The sequence below is a fragment of the Astatotilapia calliptera genome, chromosome 16, assembly GCF_900246225.1.
Source record: "Astatotilapia calliptera chromosome 16, fAstCal1.2, whole genome shotgun sequence".
NCBI lineage: Eukaryota > Metazoa > Chordata > Actinopteri > Cichliformes > Cichlidae > Astatotilapia > Astatotilapia calliptera.
This window is the reverse complement of record NC_039317.1, coordinates 29,124,243-29,145,962: the sequence shown is the minus strand read 5'-3', so window position 1 is coordinate 29,145,962 and position 21,720 is coordinate 29,124,243. Positions and strand designations below refer to the sequence as shown.

The following is a 21,720-nucleotide window of genomic DNA, read 5'->3' as shown; positions in this document are numbered from 1 at the left end:
AAGAGCAAAGTCTGCATGGTGTAAAGCCACGGTGGAATGATTTGCTCCGATTTAAAAAAAAAAAAACATGAACAGAGATATGGTGGCGGCAAAAGCACAAACTGACAAAATTTAGCATTTTGCATGTTTGCTTGACTGCTCATGGCATATTTATCATGTTCATGACTTACACATGTGTGTCAAATTTGGTCTTCACTTCTGTCTGCAAACTGTAAAACGGTAAGCACAGATGAAACCTTAATGCTATCATTGTTTGAAAGACACATTAACATTGCTACATTGGTACCGAGTCAGAGGCTTCTAAAACTATTTAAGGAGACTGTGACAGAACAGAGGAGAGAAAAGTCTGACCTATTACTGCATCCTGGTTCGGGCTCTTCACCGTGGATCCATTTTCACCGTCAGATCTTCTGTTCATCATCTGCATCTTTGTATTTTTGAAGAAAAATAAAAACAAAGATATTAAAACTTTATACATTTGTACATTAAGCAATTTTTCATTGCATGTTTCTTTTAGAAAACACTGCATACGTTTCCACTGAAATCACTGAGCTCACACCATGTTAGACGAACCAACTCAATGAGTGAAACTAAAGACATGTAATCTTCTCCTTCTAATAGAACATGGTCTCTGACTCTGGATGGCATTACTTTGGTCTGCAGCAGCATGATGAGTAACCTTGGTGTCATTTTTGATCAGGATGCATCCTTCAGCTTGTGCATTTAACAAATAGGTTGCTTTCTTTTATCTGCATAGTGCTGTCAAAATCAGAAGCGTCCTGTCTCAGAGTGAAGCTGAAAAGCTAATCCATGCATCTGCTACTTATAGCCTGGACTCGTTATCTGAAAGCTCCCTAAAAACAGTCAGTTGATCCAAAATAAAAGTAAGAAACTTAATTCAAGCTCAGCATGTGGCTAAAACAAGCCCTTACACAGGGCACTTGTGACAAGAAAGTACAGTACACATGTTTTACCTGCCTCTTATTTCTTAAAAAATATTTTTCTTGTAATTTTTTTAATTGGTCTTCAGCAATCGTTCTTCAGGCTTTCCAAAGAAGAGCTTTAAATGTCGTTCAAGAAGCCTGGAGAACTATTCCTGAAGACTACTTAATGAAATGACAAAAAATCTGCCTGAGAGAGTTCAGACTGTGATGAAGAATAACGGTGGTCAGACCAAATATTGATTTATTTATTTTTTATTAGTATAAGTTTCAGTTTCTAAAGTGTTTCCCTGTCGGTTTCTCCTTCATGTTTCTTCTTTATGTGTTTAGGTTTCATTTTTTGATGGACCATCCTGCATTTGGGTCCTTCCCAGAAAGTTTGGAGGAATGGTTTGTGGATTTGAACTGAAGTCTAGCTCATTTATTAAAACAGCTGACAATCAAGTACTGAACAAAATCTGGCTTTTGGTCAGCGCATACTGATGTCGTATTTTAACTGACTGGGCACTCCTATAGCATTATTTTTTTATTCTGCAAGGCTGACCTATAGATTTCCTCAGATGCCTAGAGACTGCAGCCAAATGCGCTCTGCTGTCATTGTCACTGCAGTCGCACTAAAAAAGAAAGAAAATGGTTGGAAAACCTTACTGCACATGTTGTACAGGGGTGTATTTTCAAAATCCTACTCAAACAGCTATTGTTAGTAAAATAAAAATTTAGAAGCAGTGTTTGGGTTAAGATCTTGTATTGTATTTAACCAAAGCTATTACAGTCTCCAAGTCCTCACAGAAAATGACTTGCTCCTTAATCAGACTAATGCTACCACTATACCTCCACCCTCCTCGTGCTGACTTTTTTTGGTTTTTACACTTTTTTATAAAGCAAAGAAGGATTCCAACAAAATGATGTTGAACAACATCTTCTCACCCCATGACATAAAACCTGAAGTTTTGTCTCTGGGTTCTCATCAACACTGGTTGCTCAAAGCAAATGTTCCTGTATAGAAAAACCCACAATCAGGAGGGAGCTGTGTGCCTTTGTGTCACATTGTGACCTGAAGGGATCCTGACCCAGCATCAGTATGTGAGTGTGCTTCCAGAGGCAGGAAGCATTTTGGTGGCTGTGAATCTTTTCTGTTTTCTGTTTAGTGCCTCAGCGGCAACCGAAGCAACAGCTGAATGTTGTATCAGTATTTCAGAATTCACCTCTCATCCATTTCTTCATTTTTTCCCGGACATTAAAGGTACAGTTCTTGCTGCTGTGATGCATCTCATGCTAATAAAATCACTGCCTGCTTGGATTAGTTAAGGATTAATTTACCTTCGGGTCCCCGATGATGTCAGCATGTCCTTGTATCTCACTCAGGGACATACCCGGGCAGGGCATTGAGATGCATGCCCGCACTGCATCGTGAGACTCTCTTCTCCCCACAGAGCTGAAAGAAAACAGTCTGTCAACACGCCACCACACACTGAAATCTTGTGATATTGACTCTCGATGCCCGGGGTGAGTCGGCTGATAAATGACCCCGCTATCTATTGAAACCTGGCTGTGAGCCTCTGTATGAACAGGTCTCAGGGCTAAGGAGGCTCATAAATGTGTCTGACCATTTGATAAAAAATGACCCGTGTCATCTGAATCAGGAAAGCTATGAATCAATTGTATATATGAAACTGTGAGAGGCAGTGAAGATCTCAAAAGTACAGTAATTAGTTTATTAAGCAGAGAAGAGTCAAAACGGGGTCTCTGCACCAATTTAAAGATCAAAATGAATGCTTTTGTGTATATGGTTGAATTTAAGTGAAAAAATGTGACAATGGTTTTTCGTATACTTCTTTTAATACTAATGTACTACTATACAAAATAAAGCAAAATACACCTATTTTGATTCACTTTGTATATTATTCAGCATCCTTATTGATGTAAACCTCAACAACAACAACAGACATATTTCTAACGTCCAGCTCAGGCAGTTTTGCAAAGCTTGAATTGATTAATATCTTTTCAGCAAGGTTGGTCATCAACTCCCTGCTGCACATGTGTGGCAGCTCATTGTTTTATTGAGTGTCAGATCTTTACTGTGGACAGCTGAAATGAAACATCTGTTATATACACACTGCAACTTAACAAAACACCAGCAAGGAAAACTACAGTGTTCTGTTTGCTGGTGTTTTTGCTTTTGTTAAGCTGGAGAGTGTTTGACCCCTCAGGGCCATCGTAGTGATAACAATTCATTCAGCATTCAGCTGGTGAGTCTGTACGGAGAGCTGCACACTCCTCCTTAATTTTGTGTGTGTGTGTTACTCCAGCACATGAGTTAAAATTGTATTTAGAATGTGCAGACATAGAGAGTCTGGTAATTTAGTAACATTAGAATTTCAGAATAATTGTACTCCAGTTATTAATAATAAAGTGTGAGGGCAACACAAATTAAGGGGGAAAAAACAATACTGAGAGATATTTTTAAGAAGACTTTTTGTAGATGGATGCTAAAACATGATCTTAGCCATATCTTATTAAACTACTATAGGAACAAAAATATTTCAGCCTGAAAGAGAAAGGCAGGGCTTTTTCTTCATTATGACAAGATAAGCCATTCCTGTTATATTTCTTTGAAGTCTGCCTAAAGGGCAAAGTCTCTGTGGACTAGTCTGTGCAATCACAAACACCAAAGCAGGTATATGGCTGTCGACATGAAGCCTCACATTCTCTATCACTGATCACTGCTTGTTAACAAAAAATGCTTATCAATTGAGGTGGGAAAATGCATGTTACCTACAGCAGATTTATTGGAAAGCTAAGATAATTTCCATTTTTATGATTTTGTGACATGTGGGAAACCTGAAAAACATGACCTTTATCACTGATTTACCAGCTTTCTTACCAGTCTTTTCCATCACTTTTTCTTCTGTCTCTCTTCTTGTCAGACTTTGTCTGCTTTCCGCCCAGAAGCGATGAGATCTTTTGCTCCCTCTTGTCGTCTTTTCCTTTTGGTGGATCAACCTTTTTGCTGGGAGCAGGAAGCTTACTCTTACGAAAGCCGAACCAACTTGCTAAGCTTGATCCAGATTTTTGCTTCACCTCACTGGTTCGCTCTTGTTCCTGAGACTTGTGCAAGTTCTCCTCTATGCCGAGCATCACTTTCTCTTCAATTGTAGTTATGGTGCTTTGTCTCTCAGGCTCTTCAGAAACTGGCTCCCCGAAGGCGCTCGAAAACTGTTGCTCTATCTGAAGTCGCCTAGCCTGCTCACGCTGGAGTTTGAGACTTTGGAGTCTTTCACTGGAGGACCCCAGATGTAAAGGAACTGCTAGTCCCTCTTCAATCAAAAAGTTGTTTAAGAGGGATCGATTCATTGGACAGTGGTAGCTACTGGAGCAGCTCATACTTCCTGGGAGGACATCACCAAGAGAGTTCAAGGAGCTCCCTGAGTGTGTTTTGATCTGTGTGCGGACCTTTCCAGATCTGTTGAAGCTTGGTCTGTCCATATAGCGTGCACCAAAGCTCTGACTACGAGCTTTGGCCCCATTCATGCCCAGCACTGGTTTAAGAGGAGGTCTAGTAGAAACAGATACAGACCGTTTGAACAGCCAGCCTTCCTCGTCAAATCCCCAGTCTAGCATTACACCACTGTCTGACACAACAGGTTGGACAGAAGGCTCAGAATCTAGCGAGTTGCAACGGGTCTCAATCTTTCTGCGGGTGTTATCATGAGTGCTGGATTCATGTATTGTCTGGGGGTCACACGTGAAAGTCTGAAAGGTCTGGATGCTTTTTCCAGAAGGGTTCGTATCGTCCTTGTTTTGCCTTCCGAAAATGAGGAAGGTATTTGCTTCTTGTCCAGCGATTGCCTCGTGAGATTTGGCATTTACAGGAAGAGTCCTTTTTACGGCTCTTGAAGAGGAAGTCTGTGGATGGTAGTATGCATTAGAATATGCTGGTGGTAAGACTTCCGAGAGTTTTGGCTCACTGACACTCTGTTGGGATCTTTGCAAGACGCTCTGATTTGGCAATACAGAGGGAACGCCATTTTCAATATAGCTGATGGTAGCTCTGTCTGTAGATAACCGGACAGATTCTGAAGCTGATTGTGATTCTTGAACTACAACAGGAGGTATCATAGATGAATGGGTGTGGTACATTTTACCTTCAGCACCCATTTGTGGGGCTGCATGTTGACCATCTAGTATTGCACTGGATTGTTGAGGTTGTACGACTGAAGAAACCTGATGCATATGCAACTTGGTTGGGCCAGTCATTGAACTTTGAGCCTGCCCTGGAGATGTTTGATCTTTGGGAAAGCTGTCACTACTAGGTCTGAGAAGAAGAGAAGTAGTTCGACCTGGGGGTCGCGGCGGGGATAGGGATCTGAGTTCTGAGTCACAGTCATGGTCCTGACGTCGTTGTTTTCGTGGAGAGCATGGTAAGTTGTCATAGATACCATCTTCTGAAGAGTCATTGCTTGACTGAAGTCTGGCTATTTGTGATTTTGTGGGACTCTTTAAGCCATCACTGACCCCTGTAGACTTAAATATCTTTGAATGTTTCACGGGAGAAACAAGAGGTGAGCACTTTTGCATCTTCTCAAGAGACTTGGAACTTGATGATGCTGAATTATCCTCATCTTTCTCAGTTTTAGATAATGTGCTCTTGGTTGAACCATGGGCTTTATTTAAATTTGTCCTTTTGCTAGGGGCACTGCTCCCTGTAGGGTTAGGGCTGGGCTGTCCTTTGGGCCTTTGACCCTTGATAAGCTTTTGATGTAGAGGAGAATGTGTGTGCTTTTGTTGCTCTGGTCCTCCATCTGCACTCTTGCTCCGCAAAATAAAAGCCTTTCTTGCTGAGTCACAGAGTTGAGGTTTTGGTTTCCTCTGAGGAGATTCTGAGGCGGAATAGTCCTGGTGGTCACCGCCGGCTTGACTTATTGGGTCTCTGCGATGAGGAACTTCCATTGAGGAGCTGCGCTGCCTGGCTTCATTCATGCAGCACAGAGCTCTTGGTACAGTATGTTGAACTGATGAGCCAACATCACCTGTTCCCACTTCCACTTGTTTGGAGGACGCTCTTCCCTGTTGTCCTTTGACATAATCAAGCCTGGATTTACGGTCAGTGGATCTTTCCTGGTTATTGTTTCTGTCACTCAACTTTACGCCTTTATGTTTTTCTAGTGAATCTATCTTCATTTCCTCCAGATGTGTAAGGCTATCAGTTGGGCTCACACCAGGTTTAACTGTGGGGCCCTCCAGAAATAAGAAGTTGTCTGTGACAGGTGAAGGAAACAGACCAGAGTTCCCTGAAAGTTTCACAGGATCTACTTCAAATTCCTGAGTGACCTCCAACTTGTCCAAGCTTAGAAGTTCTTTTGCTGGCAGGTCACTGGATTCGCTGTTTGGTACTTTAGGCAATTCGTCATCCGCATCATCAGAGTCTACAATGGAAATCCTTGTTTCTGCTTTGAAAGGTTTACTTGTAGGGGCTACTTGCTTGGCTGTAGTCCCTCGCTGGGCAAACTTGACACCAAGTGAGTATATACCCTCGTTTGAGGTCATACAGTCTTTGCAGTGTGGTACAGATGGAAGGGAGGAAGTCCCCTTGGAGTTGGACATTTGAAGACGTTTCAGGCCTTTCAAAATGTGACCTTCCTTCCATCCCAGGTCTGTGTGCTCCAGAGCAGCGGAGTGATTGCTGGATACTGAACCAGTACTCATCCTTTTGTCTCGGCTTGAGGCACACTGTGTATTAAAAGAGATATTTGCAATTACTGAAATAGCATTCATAATTAGCTTTTGCAAATTACATTTTTTTCAAACAAAAAAGAAGATGGATGGAAGGTGAATGATACCAACCTGCTTTGAGTAGCCACGTCCCTCTGCCCAAGTGTGGGAGCCACTGGAATATTCACTGCAAGCGCTGGAGAGTGAAAGCTCACTGCCACTGCCGCTGCCACTGCTGCGTGGGCACGTTAGACTCAGCAGGCTGGGCCACCTTCCTGCAGGAATTCCTGCTTTTCCATTCCTTTGGACCTCCTGAAAAAGAAGATATCTTGCAGTTAATTTAAAGGTAGTATTTTTCTAGTGGGTGTGCTAGAATATTTTCTGATGTGTGCTGCTATTTTGTACTTTTCTTTACCTATCATTTCACCATTGTAAATAAGAATGTGCTCATAATGACTTAAAGTTCATTGAAATAAAGTTCACACTGGCACACTTCAACATTGTGTGGTGCAAACTGGTATTACACAAACGTGCAGCTTGGTCGTACTTTTTCAACACAAAGCATACTAGATGTATGGCTTTATATGTCCCTATGGCTTTATATGTCCCTATGGCATATAAAGCCATAGGGATGGTTTCTTCAAATTCCGCTGATAGGTTGATTTTAAAGGTTTAAAGCACAGCGATTTACAATAAGCACCTTAAAAACACAATAAAGAGACAACTGCTCCGGTGAAAAATTCATCGTACATGTGGGGTATGGCTGAGTGGTGAAAGCACAAATGGAGGGCCTTTACTGCACCTCATTTACAGGACAGATCAGTTTGGCCAAATCTGAAGAAAAAAGTCAAACTAAGAAAAGTACTCCAATTGTTAAAAGTATACACACTGTCTTTGTTGGGTGTCTGGTAGTACAGGCACTGTTGCTTCCTCACCACCATTACCTGATACAAAAGACTGTCAACAAAAGCTGCAACGCCCACCAGTATAGACAGTAGTTACTCCCAATTCAGTTTTTCAAAAGAGACTTATAATAAGTCAACAACGGAAAACATATACTGTCATAATAAAATAATTGCAAACATCATAAAATTAACCCACAAATATCACCCATATCCCCCCTTTTTTCATACCACAGCTGGCACATTGCCCGGGGAACCTGAAAAAAGTCTAAAAGGGACCTGGAATGGTTTGCCAGTTCCTGGGTTCAGCACTGGGGTGATCCCTCATGCACTATATGGACAAAACATTGAATCCTATATGAAGCATGAATCCTGTAGGGTTGTTGTTCCGGGGCTGACCTGTCAAACATCTTTGAGAAGAGCGAAAATTCCCACAGACACACTCCAAAAACTTGTAGACAGCTTTTCTAAAAGAGTGGAGCTGTTATATCTCCAAAGGGGTATATAACGTGTACGTGGCTTCCTTCTTTTGTCCATACTCTTTAACATTCAGCTGCTTCTCCAGTGAGCCTCCTGTCCTGTCTTGCTTTATTGTGAGGTTCTAGCACTCTGACTGGAACTGGTTCATTTGGGCTCAGAGAGCTCAGAGAGCCCAAATGACAGACAAAGACATCGATTGTAAAATGCATCCAAGATCAGAGAGTTGGAGTCCAATCGTGGTATGGAAGACTAGCTGGTGAGGCAGCTGGTCAGTTATTCATATATTCAATTCATTTGCAGCTAAAATTTTTGCAGTGGGGCTCCTGATGTTAACCTCCTAACAACTATCAGTTCACCTGTGATCCATCTACAGTTATAGGTTTGGGTTGAGATAACAGTCATGGAATTTTTCCTGTTTAAAAGCTTACCTTTTGGATGTTTTAAAGGAAAACTGTAACGGGAATGACAGATCCAACCACATACTGCACTTTAACACCCTTTATTAATTCCAGGTTGTCGTATTTACAACTCACGGCTGTAGCTTTTCACCTGCGATCCACTATACTACAACAACAACACTCCTTAGGTCCCGGCACGTTTAATAGGGGAGGCATGATGAGCTAATTGACAAACCATGCCTCGCCACACTGTAATGTGGAAATGAAAGTGTAAGCATTCATTTGAAAGGTAAGATCTTCTAAAAACTGTCAGTGTGATTAAACTTAAACTCAACCCCGAACCCAACCCTCAGCAGGTCGCCAACTGCTGGGTGTTATAAGCTCATCCTCTGATTCACACTGGTGAACACAGTACGTGTTCATCCACCTAATTCGTGACATTATGTGTTTCTTGGACGGCCCTTCGCTCTCCATTTGTCTCCGTCACAGTCCTTAAAAGAATCAATATGCTGGATACACCGCTGTCTCTTTCCATCCAAAGGCTAATTGAAGAATGGGATGACATTTTCTACTCCTGCGGTCAGATGGCTCCTGTTTAAAAACGCTGAGTGTTTTCATCTTTCTCTAGTCTCACAGGTGCACCATGATCTCTGTGAGAGCTGCTGAATGAGACATTTTAAAACAATGCCTCTATTCTGACACAAAGGGAGGCTATTAACTGTGCCAAGAGCCTCTTGGTGTCTCTGCTGTTCATTTATATTTCAGCTGCATAAAGACTAATGACTGTTAGATGAAGATGATGCCCCTGTGAGGGCTAAAAAGCTAGAAAATGAACCAAAATCAACATTCACATTATTCCACTGACTCATATCACTCTTGATATGAGTCCTTTGGTGATATTTCTGAAAGCAAGTTTTGTGCCTGTGCCAGATGTGCCTGCGTGATGAATGTTTGTCGCAAGGACAAAAATGCAATTTTGTAGAAAGAAAATTTCACAGAGCATTTTCCCTAAAAAGTCTCCAGCTAATGCAAAATGCTTGTATTAAAGGTTAAGAGAGATAGACATGGTTTGAAGGAAAGTTTTGAAAGCTTTAATAGAAACTGAATATTTTATCACGCAATTTATTTTGGAGTAAAATCCCCAGTTTCTTGTAATAACGGGCAACTTTTGAATGATTGGTTTACTGATACTGTCACGGTCCTGGGTCTTCTGACTCAGCGTTTTTAGTTCTTTGTGATGTTTGTATTATCGTACTTGTGTGAGTTATTCTATGGTTTCTAGTTTCGATCCCTTGCCCTTCATGTTTCTCTGTGTCCCCTCTGTGTCTGCATGTTTGAGTTCCCCTCTGTGTCTTTCAGTTCTTAGAGTCCTCTGCCTTATGGTTTATGTCTCTGTGTTTCTTAGTTGCTGTCTCCACTGTGTCAAGTTCGCGTCTCTGTGATCCTTCCTGTTTTACTTTGAAGGTCCGTGTCTTATGTGAATGTGTCCTGCTTTGCTTGTCTCGTCAGTCCTGATTTCTCCCAGGCAGTGTTGGGGAGTAACGGAATACATGTACCGCCGTTACGTATTTAAAATACAAAATATGAGTAACTGTATTCCGTTACAGTTACCGTTTAAAAATGTGGTATTCAGAATACAGTTACTTTGTTGAAATAAATGGATTACACTGCGGTACTTTCCTGTTTCATATAGTCGAGGGTCAGGACTGTTTGGGTTTTGTTTGACAGCTACGTTCTGTTGTTCCAGGCGGCAGCGTTACGGTTGCCATGGTTACATGGCGACGCTCTCTCTCTCTCTCTCTGCGACTGAGTGTTTCCTGGGTGAGAGAGCGCCTTTTCGTTGTTGTTGTTGTTATGCTAAGCTAACAGGCAGAATGCTACAAGCATAGCTCTAAAGAATGTGGCATCATGGGCAGTGTAGTCCGTGTTGCAGGGAGAATGGACTGCCATACACGTTATGTGTCTGTGAGCGCGAGGAGGGAGAAAAAGGGGAGTGGAAAGGTACGAGTTGTCATCGAGCAAAAACGGGAGCTGGAAGCATGTAAATATAATAATAACCACTTCAGCCAAGAAGAGAGCCCGACGAGCCCAGTTGTAAGTAAGCTATTAAGACTCGACTGTACACCGTGTTCGTGTTTTCCTCCGAAAACAATAAGTTCCGTTGGAGCAGTCTTTCAACGCCTCTCTCTGTCTCTCGCAAGAAAAGTTGACCCACACAACAAAGTAAAGCTATTTTTCGGCTACGAGCCGACAGGGACCCCGCCGTATTAGTCAGAGGTCCCTTTACTACAGTTCGGAGTTGCGCGGACCTTCAGTAATAGTAATAAATCACACAGCAATAGTACATTCACGTTGTTGTAAAAAGCATGATAATATATTAAGTAATCCAAAGTATTCAGAATACGTTACTGTCATTGAGTAACGTAACGGAATACGTTACAGAATACATTTTGGGGCATGTATTCTGTATTCTGTAATGGAATACATTTTAAAAGTAACCTTCCCAACACTGCTCCCAGGTGTTCCCTCCTTCTGTGTCTCATTCCCCTCGTTACTCCCCAGTGTATTTAAACCCTGTGTTTCTCTGAGTCAGTGTCGTGTCGTCCCTCATGCTGTGTGGATCTCCCTGTGTCTCTCTGTGAGTTCTTAGTTTGTTGTTTCCCAGTTTAGTTTAGTTTGTCCTACCAGCAAATAAAGCTGTGGTTTTTGAGTTCATCCCCTGAGTCTGTGAGTCTTGCATTTTGGGTCCGACTCCTGCCTGCCGCACAGCGATTCATGACAGATTCAGAGTGTAGTGTTTTCCATATTTAAAGATACTGATGGATGTCCAGTCTGTCCTCTTTCCTGCGGAATCAGTTAATTACGTTTGTCAAACTGCTGCAGCTTTCTGCATCTGGTTTGTGTCTGCTGTGTTTTGCACTTTTTAGATGTTATTTTTACTTGCTGTTAGATTCGGGTATGACAAGGTTAGGTTCAAGAAAACAAATTTTGCAAGAACTGGCCGGATTAAAGCCTCACTGAGATGCGTCCGCCACTTTGCAGAATTAAGCGTATTTTTGGCCTGCCTGGAAAGCGTCCCCCTTCATAATATTAATAATAATGTATACGTTATTGATCCCGTGGGGAAATTCCTGTCTGCATTTACAACATTCACTCACCTACTGAGCTATCCCTGCCCTTCATAACAACTCTGAGGAAGCAGTACATCTACAGTACACACACACACACACACACAGCCCCGTTCAGCTATCTTAGTGAGGACCTTCATTGACATAATGGTTTCCCTAGCCCCTTACCCTAACCCTAACCATTAAAAATGAACGCCTAACCCTTACCCTAATACCTAACCATAACCTAATTGTAACCCTGACACTAAAACCACATTTTAAGCCTCAAAAAGGCCTTCAAACTTGTGAGGACCAATTGTGTGTCCTCACAAATGACAGTTGGTTCTCACAAGGATAGTAGAATGCAGATTTCGGTCCTCACAAAGATAACTCACACACACACACACACACACACACACACACACACACACACACACACACACACACACACACACACACACCTTTTCAGTGAACAATATGAACCAGATCTCCATTCAACCTCATGAGGTGGGCTTTGTAGGTCTTTAAAAAGGGGCTGTCTAACAAGACTTGTGTATCCCGTTTTTATGTCCTATCCGATTGTTCAGTCTGACGTCACTAGCCGTGTCTGGGTCTAAACTCTGCTGCAGGTCCATATATCAAACGATCACTGTGGCATTACTGAGAGTTGAAAAACTGTCTAAAGTCTTTCATCTTTAATAAAATGATCAGCGTTCTGCTCTACCAGGTGTAACAATTGAGTTTAACATCCAGGCATCCATGAAAACGGAATTTATGACATTTAACGGAGTTAGAAGTTAGCAGGGAGTTAGCTCACTAGCTTCTATCTAAATACAATATAGCATGTCCTGACTGCGGGGTTTTGGAAACAAATTAAAACGTACAGCTCTGCTATCACTTCCAGCATAAATGAAGACAGAAAACTAAACAGCAGTGACGTTTGTAGGGTTACTGAAGTTGGGCTAGCTGGTATATAATGATGTGCCACGTGACCGCTAGCGACACAGCTATGTTAGCATAATATAAACAAGCTAACTTTTTTTCCACTCGATAAAACTTAACGTGAGTGTTCTCAGTGGTCAGAAACAAATGTAATCGCATGGCAGGATGCTGTAAAAGGACCAAACTTCAGCCAGGAGAACAACTGAGATAATCCATCCACAATACGAGGTTAGTCATTCATATACTGCTGCATGGGCTGGGCTGTAGCTACATCCTAAGGTTTTAAAAACTGAGCTTAAATAAATGATTAGTGGTAATAAAAGCCGAGGGAGGTCAACAGTGATCACTGACTGTTTTAGGAGCTTTTTGAGACCAAATAGAAGAAAATACATAACATTAAACATGTTAACAACACAAAAGCCATATTAAACGCAGACTACTTTAGGCCCGGAAGTAGGATTCGTCGCGTCATCACTGAACAACCGGATAAGTGCTCTCTTTAGTTAAAACATCCTGTGTTTTCTTGTTTTTCTTCGCGTCTATTCTAGTTTCTTGACTGTCCGAGTTACCTTCCATGTGTCTGCCCTTTTTTCCTGTTTTTGGACTTCACCTCTCGTCCGTGCTGTATGACCTTGCCCTGGATTAAAGGTCTGAACTTTGAACTTTTAGTCTTCCTAATGCATTCTGAATTTTGATCCTCTTCTTCTGAGTCATTACTACCGAAGACTGACATTATCTTCAGTCACATTCTTTCGATCACTACCCAGAGCATCGGGGCCCCCTGAGCTAAGGTGGTCAGGCTTCACCACAGGCACAGCCTCCTGTAGGCCCACCACCCATAGGAGGAACCATGGGTTTTCGATTTAGTGTGCATTGAATGGCAGTCAGGGGCGGAGGAGGTCTTGATGGCCCAATTCCCGGTTGCCAAGACTAGATGTCAAACATTATAGAATTATGCATTCTTTGCTTTGGCTCGCCACAAAGTTCATGAGTTATAAATGTATTATGACAGTTAAGCAGGTTAAAATATGGACTCTGGGTACCAGAGTTACCCAAAGGTTTTTTTGCCTTTCACTGTAAATAAACTACGTAGATAAGATGATATCATCTACTATGGAAGACCCCAGTTTGACTTAAATTTCATGGCTGGCGGGTTATCTTATTTGTGAAGGATCTTGTGTGGAAGTCTGTTACGGCACTCGAATCGCTGGCATACTGCAGATGCCGTTTTCAGTCAGAAGGCCCAAAGGTTCAAGTGCTGTGACCCTATTTAAAACGGCATCGATCGTTTGGAGAGCCGCCGAGGCCAGCTTCCTCTCGAAGTCATTAGTGTCATCTGTTAGCAATAATTAATGTGAATAGGAAATAATTGCATGGGGGAGCTGGGGACCAATGTGATTTGGTCTTTTCATTGATATTCACCTATTATTTGATTATCCGAGCTATAGCCTTTACTTTGAGAACAGTGTGGGAGAAAGCCACATTTGGCCGCGTGCGGATTAATCTGGAAACTAATTACAGTCAGTATGTCGAGGGGTATCTGAGAATTGACACAAGTGATGCAGTTTAACAAAACCCTCAATCAGAGCGGCGCTCGGCTTCAAGTCAAGGGCAAACTCGAGGGCTGTGGAAATGGGTTTTCCACTTCATGTTTTCAGATGGTTTTCCCACTCTGGAAAAAAAATCTGACAAAGAAGAAGGCAACTTCCTTTTGACCACGACAGAACCGACGCTGCAAACAAATACTTGCCATGTTAAAAAGTTCATAAAAGAGGACAGAACTTCAGAAGTTCTCTGGATATGTCTTTATAGAGTCTCAGAAAATCCATTATTTTAGTTTTGTTTTCTTGAAGCACATTTTCTTATAAATAATTTTTCTAAACGATTGATGGTGAAAAGACTGAGCTGTTAACATTTGGAGTTTTTGTCCTAATGACTGAAACAACTTATCCAATGTGTTTAATAAATACACTAGACCACCATCAGTGTATGGGTTATGCCACAGCTGCCCTCAATTAACAGTATTGTAATCACCAAAACCATTAATGTTTCTGTAACGGTTAATCCACCAGTATGTGAACGCTTTTTAATCCTAATGATATTTTTAATGCCAAAATATAATTATTATTGTTATGCATGAATTTTCAAATTTAAAGTTTTCCCCCCAAAAAAGCAGATTATTATTTTTTTTATTAAGAAATTACAGTAATTAGCTTGAATTCCTGAACAGAAAAATTTGCCTTAGTGATTGAAAGCTATGCTTTATTTAATTCTGACTGAGAAGTCCAGTGTGCCGCCTCAAATTTGGGTATAAAATTGTGATTTCGGTTTATTATTTGCTCCATAAATAATAATATAAGCTTTCGTTTTAAATAACTTTTTGATAGAAAAGTAAATTATTTGTATTTCCTTGTTTTTACGACAGGCGGTCTAATAAAGATGTTAAGCACTGTTGATGTAAAAATTAAAGAATTCTTGAAAGTCATAAAAAGTTGATATAAAATAAAGGAAATAAAGTCCTGAGGCTCTGTGAGGTACACTTTTGTAGACTGTAGGGACAGAAATAGACGTTGCCCTGATTCATAAAACTGCTCTGTTGGCAGTCTGCAAGTTACCTTCATCACAGCAGCACATCAAAAACACCAAATGCATCAAACGTGTTTAGAAAATTTTCTAAATAAAAAGATTTTCACCAAAGTTTTAAGAGGAAAGCTTAAGAGAGCATTTGAGTAAAAGCTAAAAGGAAAAGTGAGGCGATAACTAAATAAGCTACATGTATGTAAATGAAAGAGCTGAAATCACTTCGGTTTTGTGTAACTGCTGAACCGCGCTCTTGTCTTGCTGCAGGAGATCAGACTTTCTACAGCGTTCATTTAGATGAAACATGATTCTTCTTTTCTTCTTAGGGAGCGCTCATGCAGGAAGTGACACGCTCTGCGCTCGCCGCAGGGTTCGGATCGCTGTTCCTGCGAGCAAGCGCTTGCATGTTTTCTCTACTTCTTTCTCAGCTTTAATAGATCTGTAGAGCCACTGGGAGGAATAAACAACAAATCCAAGTTGTTTCCACACACAGTGCTGGCCTACAAGAATCTGCCTGACTGTTACAGCACACCTGATGTCTCTCCTCAGATGAAAACATGGTTCCAAGGAGATGTTCTTCCATCCCATCACATCCATACTGTCAGTTTGACTGGTGATAGCTTCACAGGTGAGAGACTAAAGTGAAACTCTAGCACAAACTCAAACAGCTAAACATTAACCAACCAACCCTGAACCTTAATTTGAGAGGTGTGAAAACCAAATGAAAAGCTAAATCTCCACATTAAGCAACATTAAAAGAAATTAGTACATGAGCTCTTAATCCTTTATTCTTATAAATAAAAAAATATATATAATACATGGTCTAAATATCTGTGCATATAAGAAATACTTTTGTGTTTACACTCTTAACTTGTCACACTGGTGAGATCCAGGAGCTCAGTAGCAGGTAACTGAGCCCCGTTTGCTCTTTTGGTCCATTTTCTTCTGACGAGACATTCAAGAAGTGGTGAATATGTCAGAATCTTTGGTGAAACTGCAGGTGAAGAGTTTAAAAAGAATAAGGTTTGAAAAGTTCTGGTTAATGTTATCATTTCACCCTTCTGTTTACTCAGTCACCATCTACAAACTGTCACTGTAGGTCTCTGTTAACTCGTACACAAAACACTCCGGCCACTCTCTCTCTCTGCAGAAGAGATACCTGCAGCGCGCCCATTACACTCACTCCACACATTTAAGTGGACTCATCCTGCAGATTTAGATTAATATAAAATATGAATCTACTAATAAATTATGAAGTATTATTTTTATAAATTAAGGTACTTAGTCAAATCTATTTACTTTCCTCAGACCCTGTTCCCTCATATGGGGACACTACATTAAGTGCTTTATAAAATCATATATAAATAAAATAATAATAGTGGGTGTACATAGGAGTGATTTTTTTTCTTGTGGAGCAGTAAAACTCTGATCTACTGGCCTGGGGAGGAGGGCTGTGTGGGAAAATGTTGGACACTGAATAGCCTTCACTGTGTGGTGCAGTGAAAATAACCATCAGAATAACTATGAGTGGTAGCAATGTAATATAAGCCTGCATTATGAACGCTGGATTAATACTAAAGAGTGGTGGTGCTTCTCCCATTGAACAGGCTGTTGTTTTTTTTCTAACTTTAAAGTGCAGTCCTAAATACACTCTGCAGGACTGGAAACCATCTACATGGGGGGTATTTTAAAGTTATAATCACTGTGTAAAGACAGGGCTCACAGACTTGTGTGGGAGGCCTCTTGTGTGACTTGTGTGCATGAATAAATCATCGAATCGCTGCTTCCATCCAGCCTCTCAGTCAGAATAATACAGTGTGTTCAGTGTCAGCTGGTTGGTCTGCAGCTTATGGAGGATTCTCCACAGAGCATATTCTATTACACCAATGCTTTTATCCCAGGCACCTCACAGCACTGCCACTCCGTGCACTTTCATGTTAGGTTTACTAATGGAAATCCTTAAGATCTCGGTGCAGAAGATCATACATGAACACCAATGATCACATCAAACAAGAAAGGATCAGCCTGGGAGATGCAGCTTACAAACTCATCATGTAGCTAATTACTGCTCTGACTTTAAAGAGCTAGTCAGCTTTCTTTGTTAATGTAAATGAATGCCACTACTTTTTAAAAATTCTTCTTCTGTCTTTCAGTCTGAAACTTTTAGATCTGAAGGTCTAAATCTTTAAAAAGGTTCTTAAAAGGTTTCTTTTTTAAAACCAAAGCTCAGTTCTTGTTTAAAACAGCAGGATATTGAAGTTTTCAACTGTTTAAAGAACTAAATATTGGATTTGGCCTGGAGACTACTTTCAGCTGGGCGTTTAATACATAATTGGTGTAAAATTATTCAAAAAGAAACTACACGTGAGGCGAAAAACAATGAAGCCAATAGGGCTTTGGAGTTGACGTCACGCTGCAATGCATTGTGGGAGCGCAGCACCATTTTAGCAGGCCACGAATCAAAACAAACACTATGTGTTGGAAGGAAGATTGCTACGAATCAAACTTAAAAGCAGCTCAAAAGAAAAGGATGTTATAGAGACAGATTGCGTCCGGATGCAAAGAGACTTTACTTGCAAAAAATAGCGTGCATTGGAAATGTTGACCCGTATGAAATACGGCAGTGGAGTAGAAACCCTGAAGACCAACCGCTATTGATTTAGCCTGATATATTCTCGTACCTTGTCTGTGGAGTCAGCACATACACGGCGAAACAATTTCGCAATTATAAATGTTTGGAGGCACACATCCAATTCACCAAGGATGGATACAAGATTTAGCTATTTTTAAGCCTCCACATTGTGAATTTGCCGTCATTCAAACAAAGGTAAGTCAGCTTGAGTACCGTAGGTAAAATGCGTTTGATTTTCCCCCGAACATTCAGATTAGTGCTAGCATAAATTCAATCATGAGGGGGAAATTACAGTGAGAACATATGGAGGCTCTGTTAGATGGATAACATAGTGAGTTCAGTGCACTGATGTGACATTGTCCTGAAGGATTAAGTCATTCTCTATGGTTAAAGAAATTGCACTAATTAATTCATATTTATTATAAATAATCCTAATTATACACCCTGCTTCCTTGTTTATGTCCCGTGTAACTCAAAATACATTCTATTTTAGTTTTAAACATTGGTTAATGCCCTGCAGAATCTCCTTTTCATATTAAGTGATTCATAATTGTCACTTAAAGTCGAACTTTATGCTTTCTCCCTGTTGAAAGTGATTACATCCTTGCCTTACATACTTTAGGTTCATTTTTTGCGGGCGGGTTTCTGAAAAAGAAAAAGAGGCAGATTTAGAATATAACATGCAGCGTTCTATAGATGGATACATAAAAAGATTAAAAATTACATGTATGTGCTAAATTTCTATACACTTTATTTGTTACATTTATGATAAATGGATTTGAAAGTAGATAAAACACATTTGTGTCGGCCTTGGGTCATTAGAGTTTTTGTCTTTAAATTAACTTTGTCTGTGTGGTTTTCAGGTCCTGCACTCTCAAAGACTGAATGAACCAGCATTGCAGCCATGGGTCATTGTGAGCATCACAGGGAAGGTTGAAGACGTCCACTGCACCTACTGTATATGGCCAGAAACTGCAGTTCTTCTAATGACCACTTGAGGGTCCAGTAGGGAATCAGTCCACATAGAGTCCCATGTTAAAATATTCAACTTTACAGCAGAAACAAGCATGTTTACAGCCTCGGGCATCTTTGCAGTAACAAAAATCGGACATAAAAGAATAATAAATGTTAGAGCTACAAGAAAACCTGATAAAAATAAGAAGATACTGACAAATCCGGTGATCTGGTGACTTCTTTAGTTTTGCCCTAAAAGCAAACACGTGTTCGTCTTTATTCTTTAAACATTGAGTGGTACTGTTAGCAGACCAATACCAGTATATATCTTAGGATCTATACTGGTTTGCACTGGGAGCAGCAGTTCCAGGAATTATTCTGGGGCCAGAATCAGGCAGGAGGAGAAGAGGGAAACCACAAAAGAAGTTCATGGATGTAGTGAAGGAGAACATGCAGAGGGTTGCTGTGACAGAGGAGGCGATAGGAGATAGAGGCCAATGATCCACTGTGGCGACCTCTAAATAAATGCACCATATAAGCCCACCCACTCACTCTGCATGGGGATAAAAGTTTGTATAATTTAGCTGTCTGCTTGACTTCCCCTCAGATTGTTCTTGTTGTTAGAGCCTTTTGGAGCGTTCGTCCATCTTGTATATACAGTCTATGTAAATGATTCTTTAACAACAGTTAAGAAGTGTGGTTGTTTCTGTTGTTCAAAAGTGAGAGTTGGCACTCATGTCTAAGTGTTATATCTCAGCCATAGGTTTAACTTGAAGAAGATACACCTGATTGTCACTTCTGGCTCAAAAAACCCAAAAGTAAAGTGACTGTGGCTACATCTATCTTTTATTTACAGTCTGTGGGTTTTCCAACAGCAGGAGAGTGTACTTGAATGCGAATGAACATCAGGTTATCCAGAGGAATTTGTGGATACACACAATACAGCAGGATCAATGTATTGGTGGTTTTCCATTGGACTGGATATGTGGATCCTAATTCTTCCATTTCCCCTTCCTTGTTTTACATTTGCTGTCTATTTAAAACCTAAAGTGTGAAAATCATGACATGCCCGAGGCACTGAAGTGGTAATTTGCAATTAAGCCATTTTCACTGCTGCTGAACCAGCCCGCTGATCAGCAGACCATTCAGACACAAGGACAATGTACTTAAGCTTCCATGGACTCTTAAGTTCACTTTCAATTTCACAGTCTCATCAGAATTCGTCCATGCATCTCTCAAAGCTGCCCAAAGCAAGGTTACACTCATTCAGCCGCTCCTCAGACCAGCTTTCTGCGCTCGGGTCTCTTAAAAACAGCTTCCATCCTCTCTGATCGAGCCTCATTCAAACCACTGTCTCATCCACCTCCTCATCTACAAGGCTTCCAATTGTTAATACTTCTCCCTCATTCATAGCTCGCTGTTTTTTCTTTGTTGTCTCACCTTCAGGTCTTCACTGCTGCTGAGTTTTGCCTGCTGGGCTCAAAAGATGCAGCTCATTTTAGTGTCAGCAGGAGTGAAACGACAGAAAAAAACCAAGGCAAACTGACTGTACTGTAGGTAGTGAAGTGTATGGAGGACCAAAGCTGTCGAAATAAAACTGTGAAATAAAACAATAATGAAATGGCCTGGTAAATAAATGGTAATGAACAAATATGATATCAAGTGCACCGCAGATATCAAAATAACCTTTATTTAAAATGTAAAAATTATATTTCTGCTTTAAATTGATTCTGTATTTGTTAACTTTTGTATTTGTTGCTGTAGTGAAGTCGGAGCTCAGCCTGAAGGTTGAATCTGGTGATTTACTGGTTCATCTGTGCTCCTACCGGTGAGTGTATAAATAACATGGACTCTGCATTTTCATGTCTCAATATAAGTTGATATTTCTTTCAAGTGAAGCGAAGTGCTAAGTTATCAGCTAATGCAGGCATACGTGATTAGAAAGCTGCACCCACAAAGTGTACAGGTCCATAGCACAGACTTGGATAACTGCTAATCTGTGCAAAGTAACAGATTAATAGCAGGTTAGATTGTTTGTCATAGAATTGCATTAGAAAGTGCTCTTAAAAGCTCCAGCATCACAAACACCTTGGAGAGGTCCAGATCAAAGATTCAGATTTAAACTTAGTAGACAGCTAGATGCTAAAACTGTTTGGTGTAGCAGACAGTAGACATGAGTATTTCTGCTGTAAACTTGAGTGTTTTAACACAGAGATGCCTAAGTGCCTTAAACTGGAATTCTTTTCAATGGCCACCAGGGGGTGCCTCTTCTGGTTGCAAAAACACTTCAGGTTCTCTGTGCTGACCTGTGGAAACAGTTTCCTGATGGCTTCATGGGCTCAGTCACACAATTCAGGTCGTACTTCTCTCTTTTCTGATAATGTTCTGTCCTGCTTCCTGGTCTTCCACGAAAACAGAAGTCTCTTTTCTTATTTCTTCTTATTATTAATATTTATATACATTTATTAGTTTCAGTTTTCCATATAGGTGTGCTGCCGCACTTTAATATTTAATATCGTTAATATTTATGTTAAAAAAAATGCTGATTAAAGAAAGTTAACACTGATTTACATGACTGCAAATTTCCAGTTCAGCTTTCTGAGCTTTGTTAGAAGCAGAAAATCTGTGCTTGTGAACCGTATGCAAAAGAGGTTACTGAGAAAAGCTGTTGTTTGTGTTGTAGATCGCACCTGTCTTGTAAATCTACATGCATTTTCCAGCACTTCAAAAATAAATTGGACTTTGTTATATGACTTCACAGAACTGCAAAATCAAATGCTGTTTGAAGCCCTTCAAAGGGTCAAATAAATTTGACTTTATTATGTATTTGCCTTTATCTGTCACTGCAGCTCTACCAGAAAGTTGATCTGAGGAAAGAAACACCTGCCACTGTTTAAACAACCTCGCATCACCGTCTCTCTCGAGTATCGCTCGGCGGCTGAAGTGTAATAACACGGAGACAGACGACCCTGTGACAGAGCAGTGAGACTTTTTACGGTGATGGCTCTCTGGCACAGAGTCAACTGTAGGCAAGGATGCTGTTGTAAACAGTCCAACTGTTTAATAAAAAAC

The 21,720-nt window shown here is 40.7% G+C and overlaps 1 protein-coding gene across 6 annotated transcripts in view; it reads right to left on the bottom strand.

Moving 5' to 3' along the window:
* LOC113007765 (nck-associated protein 5-like) overlaps positions 1–21,720 on the bottom strand; it is a 139,912-nt gene that overhangs the window by 59,010 nt on the left and 59,182 nt on the right. For 4 of the 6 annotated variants that reach the window (XM_026144673.1, XM_026144674.1, XM_026144675.1 and 1 more), the window contains exons 8-11: positions 6,786–6,965; positions 3,826–6,671; positions 2,262–2,376; positions 352–427 (exon numbers count right to left, since the gene is read on the bottom strand). In XM_026144673.1, the coding sequence (XP_026000458.1) occupies positions 352–427; positions 2,262–2,376; positions 3,826–6,671; positions 6,786–6,965 (3,217 nt within the window). Of the gene's footprint in view, positions 1–170; positions 210–351; positions 428–2,261; positions 2,377–3,825; positions 6,672–6,785; positions 6,966–21,720 lie in introns of all 6 variants that reach the window. The other 2 variants (XM_026144677.1, XM_026144676.1) reach the window with 1 other exon arrangement.